The sequence below is a fragment of the Anolis sagrei genome, chromosome 2 (genome assembly GCF_037176765.1).
Source record: "Anolis sagrei isolate rAnoSag1 chromosome 2, rAnoSag1.mat, whole genome shotgun sequence".
NCBI classification, from domain to species: Eukaryota; Metazoa; Chordata; class Lepidosauria; order Squamata; family Dactyloidae; genus Anolis; species Anolis sagrei.
This window is the reverse complement of record NC_090022.1, coordinates 146,064,191-146,089,376: the sequence shown is the minus strand read 5'-3', so window position 1 is coordinate 146,089,376 and position 25,186 is coordinate 146,064,191. Positions and strand designations below refer to the sequence as shown.

Below are 25,186 nucleotides of genomic sequence, written 5' to 3'. Positions count from 1 at the left end.
AAATGGTGGTTTCGTAAGGGCGAAAAGAACAACCTCCAACCTCCAAGAGGGGGGGGGAGTGCTGTCTGTTAGAGTAGTCAAACTGGAGTCCTTGAGTCAAACCAATAGTTGTTTTTAGGAGAGAACACCGAGTTGTTGCTGCTTTCGCGGACAAAAGGAATTAAGGCTCCAAGCCCCGCTGCCTGGCTTTATTAGGAGTAGATGGGCGGGGCTGGAGTCCCTAATTAGGAAAAGCTTTCAAGAAAGAGCCGAGTCAGCTGCGTGGACGCAGGGAAATACCACAGGTGTGGATTTCACAGTACCACGCAGAAGAAACCTCACTTGCCTAGTTTCCAATATACCTCACAACCTCTGAGAATGCCTGCCATAGATGTGGATGAAATGTCAGGAGATAACTTGGCCATACAGCCCAGAAAACTCACAGCAACCCAGTGATTCTGGCCATTGAAGCCTTTGACAATACATTGTTGGAAGTGCTTACAAATGCTATGAAAGGAACCCCACTGGTAAGATTGGGAACTAAATAGAAAGAATAGGCACAAAATCCTAAAATAAAAAACCCTACCAGGAAACCCACAGCTTTCTTTACTGCAGATATTCTGTTACCAACTGATCACCATAAGCTTTCGGAGTTATTTTACAACTAAACCAATGTGAAAATAATTATCAAGCTTATCTGACAATAGCGATGCTGTGGCAGTCTTTTGGATTTGATGATTCACTTACATGAGTCACGTCTTGATGTAGGAGGCCGGTCAATCCTGTTAGTGACTCCCATATACATGAGTGCATGGGAAGGAAAATGGGGCGATTTCAGCCTGAATATCTGAGCTCCTGGTAGAAGGAAACTGTAAGTGTATTTCATGTAGAGCTCCCACCCCCTGAACATAAGACTAGTTACAAGAGCCCCTCCCAGGACTTGACAGCTTGAGGATGCCACCTGCATGTGTGATTTGGGCTTCTGCACAAACAAGATAACTAGCTAGTAATACTCCATTAAAAAAGTCAAAGTTATAGATTGAAAGGAACATGGCAGATGACAATCATTAACCAGTCTCTGAAGGTCAGTTCTATTTCTGTGCATCTTAGGTCTTACTGTAGGAAAGCCCTTGGCGCTTCATCCAGTGCTAGGGGAACTAGCTGGAAGATTTAGTTGACACCTTGGTGGTGAAAAATGGTTAGAACGGGCATGCTTTCACAACTCAAATATCTGTGTTGTGATCATCCCTCATGTTTCCTTTGGCATTTGTGAAACAGATCATACATTCCTATCTGAAGACTGGGTTGAAGTCAGAGGCATGGCAATTACTCAGCAAATATTTTAAATATCTATTTTTGAAGAGAGGGAGAAGATGTCTAGAGCCATCAGTCAGACACACATGCATTTACAATTATATAACAAACTTATACAGACGCACACTTTAGAAGCCACTTAGTAACAAAAACACTACTAAACACATGTGTCAGTAAGCTGCATTAGGTGGCCTATCTACTGCAGGCACACAGGAAAAGTTGTGTCAGTTCATCCCACATGCCTGAAACCACGTCATATTTTGTTCTAAGAAACTTCCAGTTGTCACCACCCACTGGTCTTACTGTAGGAAAGCCCTCCATCCACTTGTCTCAATGTACTGCCTTATAGTTAAGACTGAAAGAATTGTGCTACTCCAGGAGTAGTCAATGGGCTGGTCAGTCAAGGTGGTCTTTCCCCTCCCCAGCAAACTGTACAGACAATAGCAAACATGACGAGCTCCTTCAAGTGAGGCAAGTTTGAAACAGAAAAGTCTATCACACACTTTGTCTACCTGGTGAGCCAGGCCCTGTGCTCATCACCAAGTAGAGTGGATGCAAAGAGCTGTTATAGTGAAATCCCACAAGGCAATTGCAAAGGAGGAAAATCAAGCACAGAAGGATTCTCAGTGACTCGCAGACTTAAGGTTCTTTGTCCATATACTGACAGCACGGGCTCTTTTGGTGGGACAGCCTGACTGTGCATACCTACCAATTGCCTTGTGGGAGCTGAGGACAGTGGTATTATACACACATACACACACACCTACATGAATACTGAATAAACACCTTGTGAACTAAGACTCAAATACTTGAAATGCAATTTAGTGTTTTTTATTTCTTCCTTTTAAAAACCTTCTTTGAGAAGCAAAATTTGGAATCAATTTTGTTGCATTTTTGAATGCAAGTTATATACATTTCAAAACTATCCATACAAAACATGCTAGGTACAAGGGTGGGATTTTTTTTGTCTGCTTTTTTTCTTTTTAAAAGGAATACTTCTGTTTTTTCAGGTTTTTTGCCCTAATTATGGAGGACAAATTGGCTACACAGAAATCACACACACAAAGTAATAAAACCCCAAAACACAAAATATAATTCCTCACAAAGTCCACACTTTATTTTTTAAAAAGTGATTATTTTGGGTTCATAAAAGGGTTAAAACTTAATATATATAATATGTGCAACTGTAAACAGAAGTATGGGACAAGGCGTCAAATGCGATTATACAGGCAGAGAACTTTAAAAAAGTTTTTAGCTTCAAGACCGGGTTATAGTTTATATAAAAATTAAAAACTGTATAGTCTTTCTTCATCAGCTAAAATCTACAGGATTATCTTAAACTCTAACCGTCATCCAAAAAAATCTTGACAATCTATTATATTCAGTCACTTTATCATTTTTTAAAATCTCTCTCAAGCTTTTAAACTTTGTAGCAATTCATTAAAATTTATTTATTTTTACATCTTTACAGCTTTCCAAATTAATGGAAAGACACACAAACAAATTGAAAGAGACAAAAATGTATACTGGCTTTAACTCAAACCTTTTTATTTTAAAACAACATCCAGTGGTTTTGTTATTGATAAAAACTCCCCCTTTTTTACACAAATTTCATCTTATTTACAATCTTAATTACTTTAATAATTTGTCATTCCCCTCCCAACTGTATTTAACCGTCATAGCTTAGAACGGTTTGCAGAAGCAGCTTTTTTAAAACTCAAGAACATGGTTCTCATCTTGCCGATAAGTTCAAAGAGAAAGATATTTATGCTCTAACCCTGATTTTTATGCCCCACTTTGCCCCCGCTATGAAAGGTAAGCCATTGCCACACTTGCTTCCTCTCTTTGCATTGTCTGTTGATCAGATGAGAATCTGAACTGCGGCCTGCTAGATTGCTCCATGGTACTCTTAGAGGCATGATGGGGGGACTGTGAGAGTTTTGAAAGCGGGGAGTGGGGAAATGGTGCAATTGTGCGTTAAAAGATCTCAACTGTACAAAGTTCATTACGAGAGCCTTATCAGCAAAGACCCTGCGACTCTTGCCACCTCCCCGCCCTCCAAAACCATAGGTTTCTGGGTACAGCAGTCTTCCAGTGTCCTCATCCAACAGCAGGGAGACTGCCTGTGTGTCTAAGACAGCTGGTCTGGGTGTGCCTGCATAATACCCACATTATGCCTCCCTACATGGGGGAAGATGCTGCTGGGCAGATGGCTCTAAAGATATTGATTATAAACTGATTTTGTTTTCTTTTTTAAAAAAGAAAGGGAAATATATATATGTATAGATATATATATATATATTTCTATATACATAGAGAGAGAGAGAGAAAGCATACAGATGGGCTCTTTATGTAATCCCCTTCCTGCCCAAATTTTTGTCAAGAAGTCTTCCTCTGGCTCCCATCCTGTCAGCAAGAGGGGACAGATCCAGCCAGCAATTCAGAAAACCCTGCAGCCAGGGCATTCCTCTCTATGCTAGTTCAAATATATACACTATATATATATATATATGTACGTACGTATAAATAGATAAATAATCCCAAACTCTGCAATGTGCCAACATCTTTCTCTCACTCATACATACAAGTTTTCAGAGCAGCAAGTTGATCACGGGAAACAAAGTAGAAACTGAAATTATAGGGAGACAAGGTTAACCGAAGGCCAGCTCTCTCCCGCGCTCCCCTGCCCCAGTTGCAAGACTGGTCACTGGCCCTTCATGAAGCACTTGCTCCCCACTCTGCAAGTAAGCAAAAAGAGGGTTTGGGCTCCACTGGAGAGCAGTGCTGGGCTTGGCATCTAGTGGTGTCCAGGAGCTTGTCATTCCCCAACAGGTTGGCACTTTCAAACCGCATCATACTTTGCAGTGTGGTCTCCACCAATATTGGTGGGTAGGAACACACAGTGCCCGTTTCAACTGTTCAGTCTGGAAGGGCTTTAGGAAACCAAACCATACTTTTTATTTCAGAAGGGGAAGGGATAATCCCAGAAAGAAACACTACGTATTTCTCCCTAGAAACTGTTCCACATGTGCTGCTGGCAGCCATAGCTCTTCATCTTCAGGAAAGAGGGCTCAAAAAGCAAAATGGTGGCATAGCGAGGGGCTCACATTAGAGAAAACAAACCAATAACAACAACATTAGCAAAGTCTAACACTTCAAATGAGGTAGGTTCAAGTGCGGATGCACCTCGCGCATGGAAGATGGGCCGAGGGACAGAGGAAGGGAAAGGCTAGGCTATTTCCATCTCCTGCAAGTCAATGCCTGCTTGCCAGTGAGAAATCACTTTTTCCAAAAAGCACATGTACACACACGATCCCCCCATCCCGATTTCCAAATCAAATACCTAAATGTATAAAAAAATCCAGAGCCAGAGAGGCCCTGGAAGGCAGATTGTCAAGCTAATGAGTCTCTTTGAAGCCTCCTGTTACCTTGGTACATTAGCAAGCAATAGATAATAGGTACTTTAAAAAAATTGTCTCACACACACACACAAGTTCCCAAAATGCACACACCCACACAGAAAAAAAAGGTTACAGAGTTTCCCCGGGGATCCAATAGCCATGCTGCAGCCCCCTTCCCCCAGCTCTGCTAGTTAGAATGCCCCAATCTCCTCCCAGTATATTTCTGAAGTCCATTATTTACAGGTGCGCAGGGGCGGAAGGGCTCCCCTTTTCAGCTTCAAAAGAAAAAGAAAATCTTAAAAAGAAAACCCTGAGTTGCCAGTTTATCAGTTCCCCACCCCATGTGGAGATGCTAGTGGCTGTTGCTTCTGCTGGGGAAAAGCAGGCTGCCCTGGAAGGAGAAGGCAGCTAGGCTTGACAGCCAAAACGAGACAGCCTGATATAACACTTTAACCAAAGCCGGCGTTTAGTAGCAGATATGCTAAGGCCGCCCTGTCTGCTTCGGGTTCCAGCCATCCTTGTTGGGGTGGTCGTTTCCAATCCCGCTCTCCCTTGCAGAGATTCTCTCTGCTGAGCTGGAAGGTTGGGAGAGCCGGCGGAACAGGCCTCTCTCTCTCCTGCGCGGCTTGTGCCAGGAAGATCAAGGCGCGTCTCCCACCTGCTGCCACCTTGTTTGGAGAGCCTCCTTGGGCTAGTTCATCCATTTCCTGCAGTTCCAGGCTCCACAGTGGCAGGGGATTTTGTGCTGATCATCTTCAAAATCAAACTGGTAGTCATAGGTCAGCTGAAGAAGAGGAAGAAGAAAAGAACTTTAAACGTGACATAAACCTTGTCTGTGGGAGGCAAACACAGAAAAAGATAGCTGGCTGGGGTTCTCCCTCCTCCTTTCTCAGAGGTAAAACAGGTTTTAAAAAACAATCAAAAAGCACAAACGAACAAAGTTAAGGCACATTTTTCACAAAACTCGTTTTTTGCACACATCCCCCACCCCACACAACCCTTTATTGCACCCCCCTCCCCACAAAATGACATAAAAATGCGACCATTATGCAGTGGAATACGGTACACATCACAATCTAAATAGAGAGGCATTGAAAATAAAGGCAAGATCAACAACTTGGTTCCTACTTTAAAATCTGCCATACTTATAATGGGGATAAGGAGAATTGCTAATGTGCACATAGATGCTTTAGATCAGTGTTCTCAGCCTTCCTAATGCCGTGACCCCTTAATACAGTTCTTCATGCTCTGGTAACTCCCAACCATAAAATTATTTTCGTTGCTACTTTAGAACTGTAATTTTGCTACTGTTATGGATCGTAATGTAAATATCTGAAATGCAGGATATATTTTTATTCACTGGACCAAATTGGGCACAAATACTCAATACACTTAAATTTGAATACTGGTTAGAGGGGTTAGAGGGGATTGATTTTGTCATTTGGGAGTTGTAGTTGCTGGGATTTATAATTAACCTACAATCAAAGAGCATTCTGAACTCCACCAACGAGGAATTGAGCCAGACTTGGCACACAGAATCCCATTACCAACAGAAAATACTGTAAGGATTTATTGGGCATTGACCATTGACCATTGAGTTCTGAAGTTGCCATTCACCTACATCCAAAGAGCACTGTGGACTCAAACAATGATGGATCTGGACTAAACTTGGCACAAATCCTCAATATGCCCAAACGTGAACACTGGTGGAGTTTGGGGAAAACAGATCTTGACATTTGGGGGTTGTGGTTGCTGGGATTTATAGTTCATCTACAATCAAAGAGAATTCTGAACCACAACAACAACAGAATTGGGCCAAACTTCCAACACACGAACTTCCATGATTAACAGAAAATACTGTATTTTCTGATGGTCTTTGGCGACACCTCTAACACCTCCTCGTGACACCCCCCCAGGAGTCCCAACCCCCAGGTTGAGAAACACTGCTTTTGATGCATCGACTCCAGAGAAGCGTGGATATTTTCTTTGAATCCCAAGGCATGGGCTGAGGGAAGATGATAAGCCTAGATATAAGACCATATGCACCCTCCTTGATGGAAGTAAGACAATGGGTATAAAATCCCCTCAGGCATTTCCACATGTAAACTCAAGTAACTCACAAGTATAAAAATACAGACAGGAGAGCTTTTTCAGAGTCTTCTACAGGCATTTTCTTCACATACAATTCATGGATAAAAGAACCCAGATAACAAGTGACTTACACCTTACACTCCCCGCCCCCCCCCCCCGCTTCTTCATACACCCCACAATAATTAAGTCTCACCTCTTCTCCCTTGGGTATTCTGCGACTGGAGATTATTATTATCTTATCCTCCTTGTCAAAGGTCACAACCTCAGCCACACAATTGGGTGCACAAGAGTGATTGATGTATCTGCGGGGGGGGGGGGGGGGGGAGGGAGGGAGAAGAAGAGAAAAACGTAAGAACAAAGAAAAATAGACCTTTTGTCACTATGGCAACCAATTTCACAATGAGCCACAGCAGAAGCTCAGGCCCTTTAGCAATCTACCTTTACTTCAATATTCCCCTCTTGATGTTAGATAATGGGGGAATGTGCAGCTAGCAGGGGGACTCCTGCAAGACGTCTGAGTCTGTTTATAACGCAATGTCTTCTTCTGCTCAAATAACTTGAAAGTGGGAAGGAACAGTTAGAAGGGAAGAAAATTCCATGTGGGTTGGCAGCTCCCATGTCAGTCAATTGCTGAATCTGTTCTGTATTTTAAGTCAAACTTTAAAAGGAGCTGTTCAAGGTGCTGAACCATATTCTACCCCCAACTCAGATTCAGCAGGTTGGACAGTTCCATCAAATATTAGATTGTGTCTCAGTGCAGGGTTGCTGTCCTGCTGATACAGAAATATGAACTACCACCCATAGTAGTGGTTGGATCTCCCAGGTCATGACCCTGGCTTTAGAGAGAGAGCATCCCAAAAGTGCTTACAACCTTGTTCCTTGGCAGTGCTGAGGTGTGAGAAAACAAACATAGTGTAGTTCTTTGAGTGGTCTTCTGTGAATTCACATCACTGGGATTAACTGCACCTGCACAGTGCACTTCAAAACCTTCTAGAGCTCTAAAACACGCTTTTTGGTGGTAGCACTGCCTCTTCCTGGCTCATGTTTAACTTGTTGTCCATAAGGACGCCAAGATCTTTTTCACACGTACTGCTGTCGAGCCAGGCATCGTCCCCTATTCTATCTTTGCATTTCATTTTTTTCTGCCTAAGTGGAGTATCTTGCATTTGTCCCTGTTAAACTCCATTTTGCTAGTTTTGGCCCATCTCTAATCTGTTCAAATCGTTTTGAATTCTGCTCCTGTTTTCTGGAGTATTGGCTATCCCTCCCAATTTGGTGTAATTTGCAAACTTGATGATCATGCCTTCTAACCCTTCATCTAAGTCATTAATAAAGATTTTTTATTTTTATTATTTATAAATTAATTTATTATTTATATTATTTATTATTTTTAGTATATTTATATACTGCCTTTCTCACTCCTGGAGGGACTCAAGGCGGTTTACAACATATTAATGGCAAAAATTCAATGCCAACATACATATAATAAAATCAAATCACAATAACTAAATACTGACATATGACTATAAATTAAAATCATTAAAACCATTAAACATAGGCATATACAACATGTAAACACTAATACAATGCATTAAAAACATCCTAATATAAATATTACATTTGAAATATATATGATCAACATCTTAGAAAGTATCTTTTTCAAGTTTCTGCTTTAAGTCACACACTTAACCATTGTTATCAAAGCAGTGCTTCCAGTCAATTTCTGCATTGGAGTTGGATGCTTGTTGATAAATAGCAGGCATATGTAAGAGTGTTTATACCCTTGTGTTCCCTGGGGTGGCCTGCTACAACCTGCCTGCCAAGGCCCATCCTTAACTTGGGCTGCTTGCCACCCAGGACTCCCCTTGCTAGCATGCGCAGGTTTGCACAGGTTCCACAGCTAGGTTCAACTACTCTTCAACTTGGAACCAGAGCATCTCTGTCCAAGGTCTTCCAATCTCTTCTCTAATCTGGCTACAGATGGTGGGCCATTGTTGATCGACCATACAGTGGATACGTGCTAATAGTTGTCATGGTAGTCTGTAAATCTAACTGTAAATAGATTAAGAGAACTAAATGTCAGTCTTTGTATAGAGCACTTTCACAACAGAAATTTACTCACCTGGCAGGGCCACCTGTTAATGTGGCATCGATGACATGCTCATTGTTGATTCGAAACATGTAGATGCCTCGGTTCTGGAATAGGCAGAGGTGGTGAGAAATGACACTGTGAGTTTAGGGACCAGAGCAGCTGGCTATAAAAGTAGACAGTGCTGGCTTCTTTTTGCAGTCTGAATTAGTGTATGCTAAAGAAAATGTATGTCAACTCTAGACCTCAAGAGGGCCACCTATATAATTCACAGTTGAACGCAAGGGTGATTTCTCCCAGGTGCATCTTCTTCTGCCTCTCTACAATGTTATGCCTGATAACATTAAGAGTCATATTTCATATAATCATGTGAACTTTGCTCACCTTCACACCCACCCTCACAACTAGGAAGGCTTAAAGAGCTTAATAGTCGAAAACTCCAATACAAACTAAAATATTTGAACTGAAAAATATTCAGCCACTGGATTTTGCCCTTCTTGCCATTCTCTGCTCAACTGGATGCATCAAAATATTTTAAAACACATATCCCATGAGAAAATGCAATTAGATGTGTGCATCGAAAAATTTTATATATAGATTTTTATGAGGATTTTTGAAATGAAACTGCAGAAGAATATCAGCATGCTGAACAGATTAAATAAATGAAGGCTGGGGAAGGCATGTCCCTCCAGCTGCTTTTGGATTACTATTTCCATCAAGCTGAACCAGACGAGTCAAGGATTATGAACGACAGGACTTGCAGCCCCACAGTTGGAATCACAAGTTGCTCACTTCTATAACAGAGGAGCCTCTATTTTGGATCAGAAAGCAATTGATTCAGTCATCTCTAGTGCTACTGCCCCCAACACAAAAGATTGGGAAACAATTTAGAGGGGAAAAAACATTAGAAAGTCAGCTCTTTAATAAAGAAATCTTAGACTCAATTCTAGGTCTCTCTGGTTGTGGCTCAGCAGTCAGGTCTAATGATAATAATAATAATGATGTTTATTTATACCCCACCCTCTCTCCCCAGGGGACTCAGGGCAGCTTACAAAATAATGCAATACAAAATGTGCAATACAAAGAATTACGAGTAATAGGATAAACAATTAAAAGACAGCCTATTTCCCATCCTAATTCTAACCTTATAATACATCAGAATGATAGGCAATTTTGCTGTATTACAGGATATTAAGCCTCAACTTCTCTGAGAGAGAAAGAGAGATACAAGCATATTCTACTTCATCAGGTCTGAATCCAACTGTAGCCTCCCTTCAGCTATCGATGACTACTGCCGGGGAACATTTGAGGCAAAGGAAACAGTAGCTTCATTTCCTGCAAACCAATCTTCTATCTGCTTAAGTTTACAAAAAACAATGAAGTGACTGTGTTTGTTGGTTCTTTTCTCCTCCCTACCAATCCATTTCCTTTTTGTCATAAATAATATGCTGATTCAGTCAGGAATTGTCTTATTTCTGATATTTGTAAGCCATGCTAAAAGTATGTTGGGGTAATGAGCAGGATAAGAATGAAGCAAATAAATATCTTGCCTTAAAGCATAGTCCTCTAAATCAGGGGTCCTCAAACTTTTTAAACACAGGGTCAGGTCACAGTCCCTCAAACTGTTGGAGGGCCGGATTATAATTTGAAAATAACATGAATGAATTCCTATGCATGCTGCACGTATCTTATTAGTAGTGCAAAAAACACTTAAAAACAATACAATAATTAAAATGAAGAACAAATATAAACTTATTTGTATTTCAATGGAAAGTGTGGACCTGCTTTTGGCTGATGAGATAGAATTGTTGTTGTTGTTGTTGTGTGCTTTCAAGTCGCTTCAGACTTAGGTTGACCCTGAGTGAGGGCCGGGTAAATTACCTTGGAGGGCCGTACCCGGCCCCCGGGCCCTAGTTTGGGGACCCCTGCTCTAAATAATAATTAGTATTATCACCCCAAAGCGGATTTCTTGCTGCCTGAGCCAGAGGTTCCCCATCCCCATTAGCAAGAGAACAGATATTCCAAGCTCCGTCCCTCCCTAACCCAAGCACGTCCCATAACAGAGGTGTTGCTCCTCCTGTACCTGTTCCTCATAGATCTTCTCACGCCGGTTCGCTACCTCGTTGCGGATGATGGTGCCTATGTACTCAATGACCATTGTGTGCTTCTCCAGATCTTTGGCAGCGTAGAGCCCGAGCCCCTGGATCCGGGAGCGTGCCAGGTACACGTTGTTCTTCCATTCTGTCTTGAGGCGTCGATACTGTGAAGACTTTGAGTGTACAAACTGCTTGCTGTAGGGTGTGTTGGTTTCACCTGTGAATGTGCTCTGATAGGCTTTGGACATGCTGGTGCTATTCAGCGTGTGAGGCCTTCGAAAAAAGGAAGAAGAGGAGATGTTTAGCCTAACAGCAAGGGAGCAAAGACATTCTGAGGATGCTGAAGTAGGACTGGGCACTATTGATCTGCCCACCAGACCCAATGCAGGTCAAACGGCCTACTCCTTCCATCTAGAAGAGTCAAGAACTCAATTTCCAGATTTAAACTCTTCTAAAAAAAACCAACGTTTTTTGTTAAATTAAGGGACACAAGGGCCATTTACCTTAGATTAAGTGTGAAGCACAACCCCTAATATGCAATTATCCACGTTTTAACCACAAAAAACCCCAACTATAAGCAGTAGGTTCTTTTCAGGATCTACAACTGAGGTGAATCCACTATTGCAGATCTAGAAGCCACATGAATTACTGCAAAATAAATATTTGCAAACCCAAAGCGGCTGTGTCCACTTCTGATTCTTAAAAATTGCTTTTTTTTTGTCAACAGTACTGAAAGGCCTGAAACCTATTTGAAAGGTGAAACATTTCACTTGGAAGCTTTCTGCATGAGAAGCAATTTCATGGGTTGTGAAAAAGTTGGTCTAAGGATTTTGGAAGTATTAAAGAGCTACAAAAAAATTCTTGGGAGCCACAAGTATCCTCAGGGCTACATTTTTCCCACTCCTGATTTATAAGACGGGGAGGGGCCACTATAGAAGTAGTGATGGGGAGGGGGAGATACGGGAAAGGGAGTCACAAACAATCAATTTGACCCAAAATTCACAATAGAACATTGGCGTTTCCAAAACGATTTCCTGATTTGGTAAATCTGAGTACCCAGGTTGGTGGTTCCTCCAGCTTAAGGGCGGTGTTGTTGGGTCTGTTAACGGAAAGACCAACATTATCCAAGATTTAATCCTTGATGAGCAAGCAGACCTGGCATGTATAACGGGGACCTGGCTGGACGAGGCTGGGGGGGGGGGGGGTCCAATCTCTCCCAGCTTTGTCTGCCAGGTTACTTAGTAAAGCACCAGCCAAAAACTGGAGGATGGGGAGAGGGTGTTGCAGTAGTCTATAAGGATTCCATCTCCTTGATCAGGTGCTCCATCCCACAGTCTATCATGTTCGGGTGTGTCCACCTGAGGATTGGTGGCCGGGACAGAATAGGGATTCTACTAGTGTACCGACCACCTCGCTGCACTAGAGTCTCCCTACCCGAGGTAGTCTCGAGCCTGGCATTGGAGTCTCATTGGCTCATAGTGCTGGAAGACTTCAACATCCATGCAGAGTCCACCCTTTCAGGAGCAGCTCAGGACTTCATGTCTACCATGGCAACCATGGGGCTGTCCCAAATAATATCAGGCCCCACTCATTGTATTGGGCACACATTAGATCTGGGATGGGAGGAAGGTGGCGGGATAGAGGAGTTAACCATCTCTCTGTTGCCATGGACCGACCACTTCCTCATCAAGTTTAGACTTACTGCACCCTTTACCCTCAGCAGGGGTGGTGGACCTATTAAGATGGTCCGCCCCAGGAGGCTCATGGATCCGGATGGATTCCTGAAGGTTCTTGGGGACATTCCCGCCTCCTCGGTTGGTGATCCTGTCGATGCTCTTGTCACTCACTGGAATAGGGAAATGACCAGGGCAATAGACACGATTGCTCCAGAACGTCCACTCTTGAGTAGCCGAGCTAAACCATCTCCTTGGTTCAATGAGGAGCTGGCAGCAATGAAGCGAATGAAGAGGAGATTAGAGGGCGTGTGGCAGAAAGAACCTAACGAGCCAAACTGAGAACAGCTGGATGCCTATTTAAAAGCATATGCCATGGCAATAGACGCTGCAAAGAATATCTTCTTTTCAGCCAATATTGCGTCTGCAAGGAACCATCCAGCGGAGCTCTTCCGAGTAGTCAGAGGGTTGTTAAATCCCATCTGCCAAGGCAGGATCCCCAACAACTCGGCAGCCCACTGTGAAGCATTTGCCCGGTTCTTCGCAGACAAAGTCGCTTTGGCCCGCTCTGGCTTTGACCCCATATTAACGGCAGTCTATGAGGATGTAACACAAGCATTTGCTTGTCCGATTTTGATGGATTCGTTTCAATCTGTGCAGCTCGAGGATGTGGACAAGATCCTTGGAGAGGCGAGGGCGACCACATGCATCCTAGACCCCTTCCCATCCTGGCTGGTAAAGGAAGCCAGAGGGGGTTTGGCAGGGTGGGTGAAGGTGGTGGTTAATTCCTCCCTGTGGGAAGGCAAGTTTCCAGCAAGCCTAAAAGGCTATTATAAAACCGCTGTTGAAGAAACCATCACTAGACTCCACCCAATTAGACAACTTTCAGCCAGTTTCCAATCTCCCCTTCTTGGGCAAAGTCCTGGAATGTGTGGTGGCCTTGCAACTCCAGGTCGACACTGATTATCTATATCTGGCACAGTCTAGCTTCAGGCCGGGACATGGTACCAAAACAGCCTTGGTCGCCTTGGTAGATGATCTACGCCGGGAGCTACACAAGGGGAATGTATCCCTGTTGGTTCTGCTGGACCTCTCAATGGCCTTCAATACTGTCGACCACAGTATCCTTCTGGGACGCCTCAGGGATATGGGACTTGGAGGTACTGTTCTAGAGTGGCTCCAGTCCTTCCTTGAGGGTCATTCTCAGGTGTTGTTGGGGGACACCTGCTTGTCCTCACAACCACTGACTTGTAGAGTCCCACAGGGTTCCATACTGTTCCCCATGTTGTTTAACATTTACATAAAGCCACTGGGAGAGATCATTCGGAGTTTTGGACTCTGGCTACATCCCGATTAGACTACTGCAACGCTCTCTACGTGGGGTTGCCTTTGAAAACTACCTGGAAGCTTCAATTAGTCCAATGGTCAGCAGCCAGGTTGCTAACGGGAGCGGCGTACAGGGAGCGAACCACTCCTTTGTTGCGCAAGCGTCACTGGCTGCCAATTAGCTTCCGGGAACAATTCAAAGTGCTGGTTTTAACCTTTAAAGTCCTAAATGGTTCTGGCCCAGTTTACCTGTCCGAACGTATCTCCTGCTATGAACCATCACGCAGCTTAAGATCGTCAGGAAAGGCCCTGCTCTCGATCCCGCCACTCCTGCAAATGCAGTTGGTGGGGACGAGAGACAGGGCCTTCTCAGCATTGGCCCCCCATCTGTGGAACTTCCTCCCTAAGGACATCAGGCTGGCCACTTCCTTCCTGTCCTTCAGGAGACAACTGAAGACCTGGCTGTGGGCCCAGGTGTTCGACTAGAAGCATTGACTTGAGGACAATGGCAGCTTGGAAAGGAAACTTGAACATAACAACATTACGACATTGGATTTATCTGACTGGATCTTGGTTTTAGCGGCATGTTAATTGAATGTTAAATGTATTTATTGATGACTTTTATAATGTTTTATTTGAGCCTATTCTTTTAATTGAATGTATATGTTGACAGCATTACAGATGCTTATGTAAAGCCGCCCTGAGTCCCCTTGTGGGAGAAGGGCGGGGTAGAAATGAAGGAAATAATGAAGGAAATACAATGCTGCAGTATTCTTTTGATACTTCCTGAAAAGTCTCATTCAACTATTCAGAATAAAAAACAAAACTAAACATTTCTTTACATATTCTTTCAAATTAAAAAAACTAAAATGCATCAGTGAAAAGTCAAACACAGAAAAAGAACCAAATTTTGATAATAGATTGTTTCAACTATAAGATCTAGGTATTGTAATGGGGATTTTTTTAAAGAACAGAATTTGGGACTCTTAAAGCAAGATGCCTTCCTTTCAAAATAAACAAGGAAGCAGAAAATACAAGATCTCTGTATATTTTAGTTCCTGCTCAGACTACTTACTCTTTCTTTTCTAAATTATTCTTTCACTCAGTTTGGTCAGCGAAATAAAAGTAGTTACCTCATACTAGATTAGATTAGATGTGACTCTGCATATCATAGCAAGCTAATGTGAGGATGCTTGAAATACAGTAGAGTCTCGCTCATCCAACATAAATGGGTTGGCAGAACGCTGGATAAGCAAAAATGTTAGATGATAAGGAGGGATTAAGGAAAAACCTATTAAATGTCAAATTACATTATGATTTTACAAATTAAGCACCAAAACATCATGTTTTACAAAAAAATCAAAGAAAAAGCAGTTCAATACTTGGTAACGTTATGTAGTAATTACTGTATTTACAAATTTAGCACCAAAACTCTATTGTATGTCTTATGATATGTTAAACCACCACTGCTTAAAATATCATTTGTTTAACAGGCAACTTCTTGATGTACAACTCTGGCTTGTTTGAGTTACTGTATGTCCTGTTAGGATGTCCAATGTGATTTCTTGCACTACCTACCCACTGTGGAATAAGAACTTATAAAAACAGAGCTGATAAAACCAGAAAACCGGGAAAGAAATCTATTACTTGTTTGGACGCTGGTCACATAATCGAAGGTTTAAGCAACAAAGCATGGTTTATTTTGAAGTTTGAATGGCACCTATTTCTCTATCTAGGAAACTCCTAACTTACTGTTGTTCTCTATAAAGTTAGGAAGATTTGTCCTTCCCATCTACATGTCATCATTTTGTTGCTAGAGGTACCAGAAACAATACCTTCTACCTAAGAGTATATGCTGTCACTATCTCTGTCCCTATTCTGTTAGGGAGACCGCCGCCTTCTCAGTGAAGGCCTCTCTCACAGAGGAGCAGTTCAGGTACAGCTACACTCACCGTTTGTAGTGTGTGAGGATTTTGGGCTCTGATCGAGCGCAGCCAGTAGGATTGATCATGAGTGGCAATTCCATGAGTGGATGGCGTCCATAGCGGAACAGGTAGTTCTGGCAGCTTTCTACACCAGGCAGCTAGAGGGAGAAAAGGGAACACCCCATCTTTCACAACTTTGTGTTGTACTCACATGTTAGGAACACTTTTCCTTCTATCCCACTGTAGAGCTGTCTGCTTACTGCCCTCTCAGCAAAAATACCAGTTAAGAGATCCTCAATGCAAATTAATTCACACACTTTACTAAGCTAACTCAGCAAGACCAAACTCTCATTTCCACAAGACCAGCACTTTTCCGTATCTGCTGCCATTTAGTCTGGTGAAAAGATCCATAACTACGTTTCAATGCCATTGTCAGTGTCTCTGATCTCTATTTCCATTCTCTTTCCTTTCTATGATCTTGCCTCATTAAATCATCTCTCCTCTACAGAATTCCAGGAATCTGGTTTTTCTGATTTGATACATACGGACTCTGCAATGCGAAGCACAGCATGCACTGTCAAGCCAAAGAGCTCTTCTCCCTTTAGGTATTCTGGGAACAGTCGCAGCATGTCTGCTTCTTTGCGCATCATGGCTACTGGTTCAATGATACGGTTCCATACAGCTGTGGGAGGAAAAGAGGCAAGAAGGAGAAATGATAATGGTATTGCTTCACTCTTGCCTAAAACACTCATGCATTCTAGATTCCAAACTTAATCAAAGTATATTTTTTCACTGCAATTTTCACATTGTAGATTGTGCTATTTCAGAGATTTGTGTGGAATATATGCCTAACCCTAAAGATGGCATCAATAGCTCAGACTCACACACAATACTGTATTTCTTCATCAGTAGTTTCCCTGCAGCCTTGAAAGGTAAGGAAAGCTTCTTAATATTATTGTCCTTTCCACACTGACATATGTGGTGGGGGTACCATTATTAATATTAGCTTCATTAACAAAGGTGGCACACCAGTGATAGTCAAAAGTGTACACAATATCATAAGCTTCTAGCCTTTGAATTATAGAACATGAATGATACAATATTTTTAAAAGTTTGCACATTCATACAATTTACATAGCAAGTTTTACTGCAAAATTTGGTATCTTGTGAAAACGTTAAATAATTGATAATGTTTGTGTTGTGTGTCAACTCCAACATATGGCATTCCTATCACAGCATTTCCCTGGCAAGATTTCTTTAGAGGGGGTTTGCTATGACTTTCCTCACTGCACCTACTCCTATTTGCTAGCCACAAAATGCCTATTGTAACATTTACTATTGTTTCACAGTTGTATTGCCAAAAAGTTTCAAATGGGGATGATATAACGCTCATAAAATTTCTATAGTGTTATATAATAAACATAACATAACCTAGAATTTAAAATGGGAAAATATTTTAGATTAATTTTAACCCCATCTATACCTAAAAGGGGGGTCCCTTTGGACTTTTGCCTATCAAAGCATTTGAAATAGCAGTTCATGCAGTCCAGCCATGAATATATACAGACGGTACTGTGTTCTCTTCTGTGGTATCAATGAATACACTAAGACCTCTTTTCCAATTTCTAAATCTGGAATTAGGAACCTGTAGCCCTCCAACATGCTGTTGAACCTCAGTTCTCATCAGCCCTAGCTAGCCTGGCCAAATATGGGGGAGAAGGGGAGCAAAAGCTCATCGATGTATGGTCAAAGGTCCTTCCCCCAGGCCTGTTTTAAATCCTGTAGCTTTGTAAATACAGTTCATTCAAATAACTGACTGGATTAACAAAGGAATACTATGACTACATTTTCCACAATGTCTCCTAAAACATAAAACATCCTCTTTTGGCCCTCTGGGAGGAAAAAATGGATTTTGTAGGTCTGGCCTAATGGGACAGTCAGGAAAATCAGGCTTAATGCCAAGATTTATCCCTACCTTGTGGTGAGGAATCTGTGAAAACTAAGTCTTCCAGACCCTGTTCGATCACTTGCACCACAAACTCGGGCCGACCATTGTTCTCGCAGATGGTGCAGCGGTAGCAGCATCGCCGGTTGTTGGTCCGTAAGCTCCAATAAATGCGGGTAGCCTCGTAGCCTACGGGATAGAGAGCGGTGGCACTGTGGAAGTCTGCCATCTGGTGGGGCAAGAGCTGCCCAATGGCATGGAAGACAAGGCCCCCAACCCGGAACATGTGGAGGCGTTCCCCACGCTGGATGATGCTGGCAATCTGCTTGACCTCGTCCCGCTCAATGTAGACGCGTCGGAAGACTGTGAAGGTGCTGAGCTCCTGGTCGCAGGGGCCCTTCAGCTTGTGGAGTGGGCACAGCATCGTCTTGTCTTTAAAGAACATGCACTTGGCCCGGATGGCACAGGCAAAGTGATACACATTAGGGCAACGGATGCGGTTGCAGCTGTTAGTGGCCCCTGTCTTCTGGCAAAGCAAGCATTTGGTGAGTAGGCCCCGGTGCAGGGCCACCTCCACATTGATGAGGGCCCCGCCTTGGGTCTCGTAAACCTCTGTGGACCAAAGGGCACAATTGAGATGCACCCACAGGTCCAAGTCCAGGTTCAGGAGGCGCGCTGGGCCATCTGTCGCTCCGTCTCCTTCCTCATGGCAAAAGCAGCATTTCCGTAAGTCGCGTGGCACTTTATCAGGTCGAAGGGTGGTGGCCAGGCGATCAATGAACTCTGCAATCTCCCTGTCCCCATCGCGCTTGGCACCACCCTTCTGAATGGTGATGAGGAAGCGTAGCCGTTTCCAGCGTACCCCTTTCCATTTCTTCAGCCGTGGTTTATTCTCCTCACTGTCTTCCAGGGGGCGGGAGCGTGGCTTAACCTTGGGCGGGGATGAAGGAGCTTCCTCTTTGGTGGAGGGCAACAGAAGGGGTGGAGGAGAAGGAGGCGGCGGCGGCAGTTGTACTGGAGATGCAGCAGGTGCGGGTGGTGCCTCAGGCTCAGGAACCGGCCCTGGCACCCTGGGGGGACTAGGCGGAGAGGGCGCAAAGGGGGATAAGGGTGGAGAGGGTTCTTCTGGAAGTGCCAAGAGCTGCCGTACATCTAGATTGGCAACATTGTTGATGTAACAGTGCTGAGCACTCTTTTCTGGAGCTGGACTTTCCTGAGACAGAGAAAGAAAAAAAGAAGACTCTGAAGAAGAATTTTACTCATTTTTGGAAGTAAATAGAGCCTAGAATGTAGAAGCCACACAGCATGACTGCTAAATATGCTATGTGTATGGATGGATCCAACATGGGTGCTACTTCATCACACCAATATTAATTTAAATCTAACTAGTCAGAACGCATTGTCTTTTCTCTCTTTTGTGCAGTTAAGTGAGTGAGAGGTGACGTGGGGTAACTAGAAATGGTATGAAAAATGATTCACTCACATAAAAAAAACACAGAAGAATGAAGAATGAAGAATGAAGTCTTTCACAGAATTACTGAAAACCAGGAAATCACTTTTTAAAAATGCAAATTACTTAATCAGCACCCTGCCCTGATTCCATAGGTTTAACCTAACTCACTACACCCACTCAAATGTTGACCTTGCCACTCTTGGCTGGTCCCACTGAAGAAGGACAAAAGCATTCTGGGAAAACACCCTACCCCTTCCTCTACCTGCTTAAGCAAGGTCAAGATGTCCAACTCATTTTTGAGGCTGTAACCAGGAAGCATGGCATCAAACTGTTTCAGCCACTCTGGACCACCTTCTGTACCCTTTGGGGTCACTGGCTTTTCTTTGCCTTAGAGAAAAGGGAGAAAAATTACAAGGATCTTTATGTCAGCAGTGAAGGAGCCATAAGGACATTTTATGAAAGACCTGTGACCCAGATGAGGGTACCTACCCTGTGTGTCAGCTTCTCCTTTTCTGGGTTCATTGGTTACACTCCGCATTGGGCTGTCTGGGAACAGCACTTCATAAGAACTGGGGATCTTCATGCTTAACAACTCTGCCACTGCCACCATGACCCCATTTAGGTTCTGGGAAAAATGTGAAACGGTCAGGAAAGAGTACTGGCTGCCAATCCACAAAAAATCTGATCCACATGGTAAGCTATGACCACCGCTCAATCAGAACTTAGGGAACATGCTCCTTTTAAAAACTACAACTCCCAGAACCCCCAGCAATGAGAATGCTGGTTACCAAGTAAGGAGTTGTAGTTTCTCCTCACCAGCCCCTAAGAACCCTCTTCCCAAGCACCTCAAGTATTAGAAGAGAGAAAATATTTGGGCCTTTCCCAATTGTGACCTGCCAAGGTGAATACAGGACACCTGCAAGGAACTTGACAATTTGCTATCCACAAGGGAATCACTCTGAGTGCTGGCTGCTGGGACACCAAACCATATAGTGTATCACCACGTGTGGTGGCTTCACAACTCCAGGTATTCTTGGACGACACGGATTATCTGGATCCGGCACAGTCTGGCTTCAGACCGGGACATGGAACCGAGACAGTCTTGGTCGCGTTAGTGGATGATCTACGCCGGGAGCTCGACAGGGGGAGTGTGTCCCTGTTGGTTCTGCTGGACCTCTCAGCGGCCTTCGATACCGTCGACCACGGTATCCTTCTGGGACGCCTCGTGGGAATGGGCCTTGGAGGAACTGTCTTACAGTGGCTCCGGTCCTTCCTTGAGGGTCGATCTCAGAAGGTGTTATTGGGAGACACCTGTTCTACCTCACAACCATTGTCTTGTGGGGTTCCTCAGGGTTCTATCTTGTCTCCTATGTTGTTTAACATCTACATGAAGCCGTTGGGGGAGATCATCCGGAGTTTCGGAGTACGGTGTCATCTGTACGCAGATGATGTCCAACTCTGTCACTCCTTCCCACCTGCTACTAAAGAGGCTGTCGAAGTCCTGAACCGGTGCTTAGCCGCTGTAACGGTCTGGATGAGGGCGAACAAATTGAAACTGAATCCAGGCAAGACAGAGGTACTCCTGGTCAGTCGTAAGGCCGAACAGGGTATAGGGTTACAGCCGGTGTTGGACGGGGTTACACTCCCCCTGAAGACGCAGGTTCGCAGCTTGGGTGTGATCCTGGATTAATCGCTGAGCCTGGAACCCCAGGTTTCGGCAGTGACCAGGGGAGCATTTGCACAATTAAAACTTGTGTGCCAGCTGCGGCCGTACCTTGGGAAGTCTGACTTGGTTACATCCCGTATAGATTACTGCAACGCTCTCTACGTGGGGTTGCCTTTGAAGACGGCTCGGAAGCTACAAATGGTCCAACGATCGGCAGCCAGGTTGTTAACAGGAGCGGCACTCAGGGAGCACACCACTCCTCTGTTGCGCCAGCTCCGCAGGCTGCCGATTTGCTACCGGGCACAATTCAAAGTGCTGGCTTTAGCCTTTAAAGCCCTAAACGGTTCTGGCCCAACCTATCTGTCCGAACGCATCACCCCGTATGAACCAGTTAGGACATTAAGATCGTACGGGGAGGCCCTGCTCTCCATCCCGCCAGCCTCACAAGCACGGCTGGCAGGGACGAGAGACAGGGCCTTCTCAGTGGTGGCCCCTCGGCTGTGGAACGCCCTTCCCGCAGACGTTAGATCGGCCCCCTCCCTGCTGGCGTTCAGGAGAAGAGTGAAGACCTGGCTCTTTGAACAGGCATTTAATTAAGCAGTGCAATCAATTGACTGAGTTTGGAACTTGGAATAATGGACGAGGAGATCGGATTATGACTTTACTGATGAGACGTGTTGGATTAGTTATATGGATGTATTGATGTCATGTTGATTTACTGATGTATCGTTGTATTGTTTAAGTTGCTTTAGTTATTGTTTAAATGTTAATGCTAATGCTGTGCACTTTGTATATTGACCTGTTGTAAACCGCACTGAGTCGCCTACGGGCTGAGATAGTGTGGTATACAAATAAAGTAAATAAATAAATAAATAAATAAATAAATAATATCAACGGCTTAATCTTGATTAGAAAAAAAGTCGTGCTGGGAACTTTGGCAATTAGGGATAGTTCCACAGAAGTGGCATCGTTCATGAAAGCAACATGATGACAGTTGGCAAGTGAGGGCCACACTGCCTCTGAAGTGGCCAGGTAGCCTGACTTTTGGGCTGGCACCTTTCTATGTTGGTTCTATACCTTGGCAGCAGCTGCAGATACTGTGAGCATGACTGAGACCTCACTGTTCTTGGCTTTGTCCCAGGAAGTGCCTGGTGCCTTCCCCACTTGCTCCAAGGCTCCGTAGTTCTTGGCATCTGGAAAAGCTAAGAAGGATGGAAGAAGAGAAAATGGTAAGGGTCCGAAATGAACACACACTGCAGCTCTACAGCCCATTTGGAAAGTGTGGGGCCTTTTTATCACCTGACCTCATAATGACTTTTAGAATTAACTCCATGTCTTAGAGGAGAGCCTTCCTTTGTTCACTCATGTCTTGCAAGCCTCCCATTAGCAACTGGTTGGCCACTGCCCAAACTGAACTAGATGGCCTTTGAACCTGATGCAGTCTGGATCTCTTTTTATGTTTTTACCCATGTAATGCTTGGCATAATTTCCCAAATCCTCTATCTCTACCCCCACAAACCTGGAATACTGGCTTTTGGTATTATGGGTATCACAGGGGACAATGAGCGCTCCTCCAACTCAGCTTTGGCTCCAACCAGTAGCGGAAAGCGTGGCACCTCTTCTCCCAGGATACTCTCAGGGGATGATGCCGGGACGATGCTATCAGGAGAGTCACTTTCGTCATCACTCTCCATTCTGGAAATGAATTAGGAGGCTGGTTATATGATCTAGGAACATCTCTGCTCCTAACCCATCCTAGACATAGCCTATGCATCTTCTGTGATGAGAGGAACCAACCCAACCAAATCCAGGTTATTCCCTGCCTGTGTGAAGAGGCCCAGAAGTTCACCCAGAAATTTCCAGCTCCTCCCCCAACAGTGTGCCAACAGTTCCTAAAAGCTGCCATCTTGAACCCCACCCCAGGATTTATCCCATGCTATAGGCAGTACAATTTAGCCCATTTGCATAAGAATTTGAAATGGATTTCTGTTTTGGGCTTTATCTTGCACTCCTGCTCTAACCGTTCCCCATCTTTACCTAACATCCTCAGTCTGGTTGTGTGGTGGTGTGGGCAGAGCTGCCAAAAGGTCTAAGCTTTTCACTTCCACAGGGGGAACATCTGAGAACAAAATACAAGAAATAAACAGTTGAAATGCTGGACAAGATCACAGGTGCTTGCATGGGTTTCAGCACAAGGAAGAAAGAGTGACCAACATGGGTTGAATTTGTTACATCAGTCCAATCCTTGGTTTTAATGGTAAAATAATCAAACTGAGGGAAATCAACCCTTCAAGGGGGAGCAGCCTGACTGCACAAAACCGGAATTTGTTTATCAGCTCCTTAAAAACTGGAACAAACTACTGGCACTGTGAGTACCCCATAACCTGCCTTGAAAGACACAGGTAACCTTGATAAGCCAGATAGCCTTGATAAGCCAGAGGCTTCCTGGACCCTCCCCTGCCCCTTTGGCATCAGCACTAGCCTTATACATGGTGGGTTTGGGATGAAGAGTTCTTCTTGATAAAGAACCAGACAAAGTGAAGGTCCAGGACAGAGGATTTGGACCCTCATTTTGCCTGATTGTCTTTTAACAAATTGAGCCTGACAATGATTGAGTGATACCCCAAAAGGGTGGCACAGCACTGTGAAACTAGAAAGACAAATGTACTGTCACTACTCGGGGTTCCTCTGTTTTGGAGGCACCACTGGGAGCTCCAGTTTTTTTGAGAGCAAGAAACACCGGGTTACTTTGCTGGCCATATCTCTAAGGCTGCACCTATTAGAGATTGGGATGGCAGTCCAACAAATAAACGCTGTCCAACTGCAAATATCCCCATTTTGATAAGGTGCTTAAGCAAGGAATTTAGCATGCCTCATCAATGAACCAAGGGTATGCTCTTCTCATGAATAAGGCTGCAAGCTCCATAAAAGCCCAGTGATACAGTCAATGATAAGGGATTATGGGAGACATAGTCCAAAACACTGAAAGGGCACCAGATGGCCTACCCATAATAATAATAATAATAATAATAATAATAATAATAATAATATTTTAGTCTGCCCTCTCTCCCAAAGGGACTCAGGGCAGTTTACACACAGAGGTAGGCAAACATTCAATGCCTTAAAAAGTACAAACATGATAGACTCATTTCAGTCCAGATTCATGTTGACGTTGGGCAATGAACATGTCTTTGTTGCCCAGCTGCATGGCCTGCAAAGAGCAACAGAAACTTGCTTTGGTTCTCCCTCTGGCTATTGATATCCTCATGCTCCTATGACTATTCTGAATAGAGACCATGTTTTTTCCGTTGTCAAGTGGTTTCCACAAAGTGATATAAGGACAGGAAGTAACATGCTATTTGTTGCCATGGCATTTATACTATGAAAACTGTGCGACAAGGATTCTCTTTCGCCTTCATGGTAACTCACATCTATATAAAAGGATGTATGTGCTTTGGGCTCAACCTGCGTTACACCCATTTCGTATGCTTTGGCAGTTTGCTCATTAGCTCACAAAATAACAGCTGTAAGTATTTTGTTCTACCTATGCTTCTGCTAGAACAATTTCCACGGGACTCCCTTGTAATTTTCTAGAAATAGACCAGGGTCCTCCTGCGTATACTTAGCTTCAGCTTGGCTGCAACATTCAAAACCATGCAAGAGCACCTATGATTGTCAGTGGGCCTTACCCTTTTGCCCTTCAGGTTCACGGCGTGGCAGCACAGTCTCCTTGGGCTGCTCAGTCAGCTCCTCAGAAGACAGGACGCCATTCACAAGCTTTTGCTGCACAGAGGGTGGTGGGGTGGGGGGCAGTGAAGAAGGTGGCGTTGGCGGGTTGCTCAGGTTGTTCTAGACAGAGATCGGAAGAGTCAGTGGCCACCATGGCTCCCCCTTTCCCATCCATTCTTCCTTCCCCACAGTTCATGGAACACGTGATATCACTTTCCCCACACTACATAATTTCCACAGTTTATTCTCTGAGAGCAAGCTGCCCAGAGAACTTTAAAAACACCAACTAGGGAACGGCCAACCAATCATGCAAAATTCAAAATTCAAAACATCACCCCTCAACAGAGCTTCCAGACTATTTGACACCTTTGCCTATACATTTAATGAAGGGTGTATGGGATAAATAAGGCATAGGCAAACTTCGGCCCTCTAGGTGTTTTGGACTTCAACTCACACAATTCCGAATTGTGGGAGCTGAAGTCCAAAACTCCTGGAGGGC

The 25,186-nt window shown here is 43.9% G+C and overlaps 1 protein-coding gene across 5 annotated transcripts in view; it reads right to left on the bottom strand.

Moving 5' to 3' along the window:
• Positions 1-2,385: 2,385 nt before the first annotated feature.
• KMT2D (lysine methyltransferase 2D) overlaps positions 2,386-25,186 on the bottom strand; it is a 132,736-nt gene continuing 109,935 nt past the window's right edge. For all 5 annotated transcript variants that reach the window (XM_060763910.2, XM_060763911.2, XM_060763914.2 and 2 more), the window contains 13 exons: positions 24,648-24,807; positions 22,996-23,077; positions 22,478-22,653; positions 22,036-22,160; positions 19,782-19,917; positions 19,555-19,679; positions 17,870-19,052; positions 16,440-16,576; positions 15,922-16,052; positions 10,958-11,243; positions 8,908-8,981; positions 6,979-7,087; positions 2,386-5,478 (listed from right to left, as the gene is read on the bottom strand). In XM_060763910.2, the coding sequence (XP_060619893.2) occupies positions 5,386-5,478; positions 6,979-7,087; positions 8,908-8,981; positions 10,958-11,243; positions 15,922-16,052; positions 16,440-16,576; positions 17,870-19,052; positions 19,555-19,679; positions 19,782-19,917; positions 22,036-22,160; positions 22,478-22,653; positions 22,996-23,077; positions 24,648-24,807 (2,817 nt within the window). In that variant the 3' untranslated portion in view covers positions 2,386-5,385. The remainder of the gene's footprint in view (positions 5,479-6,978; positions 7,088-8,907; positions 8,982-10,957; positions 11,244-15,921; positions 16,053-16,439; positions 16,577-17,869; positions 19,053-19,554; positions 19,680-19,781; positions 19,918-22,035; positions 22,161-22,477; positions 22,654-22,995; positions 23,078-24,647; positions 24,808-25,186) is intronic.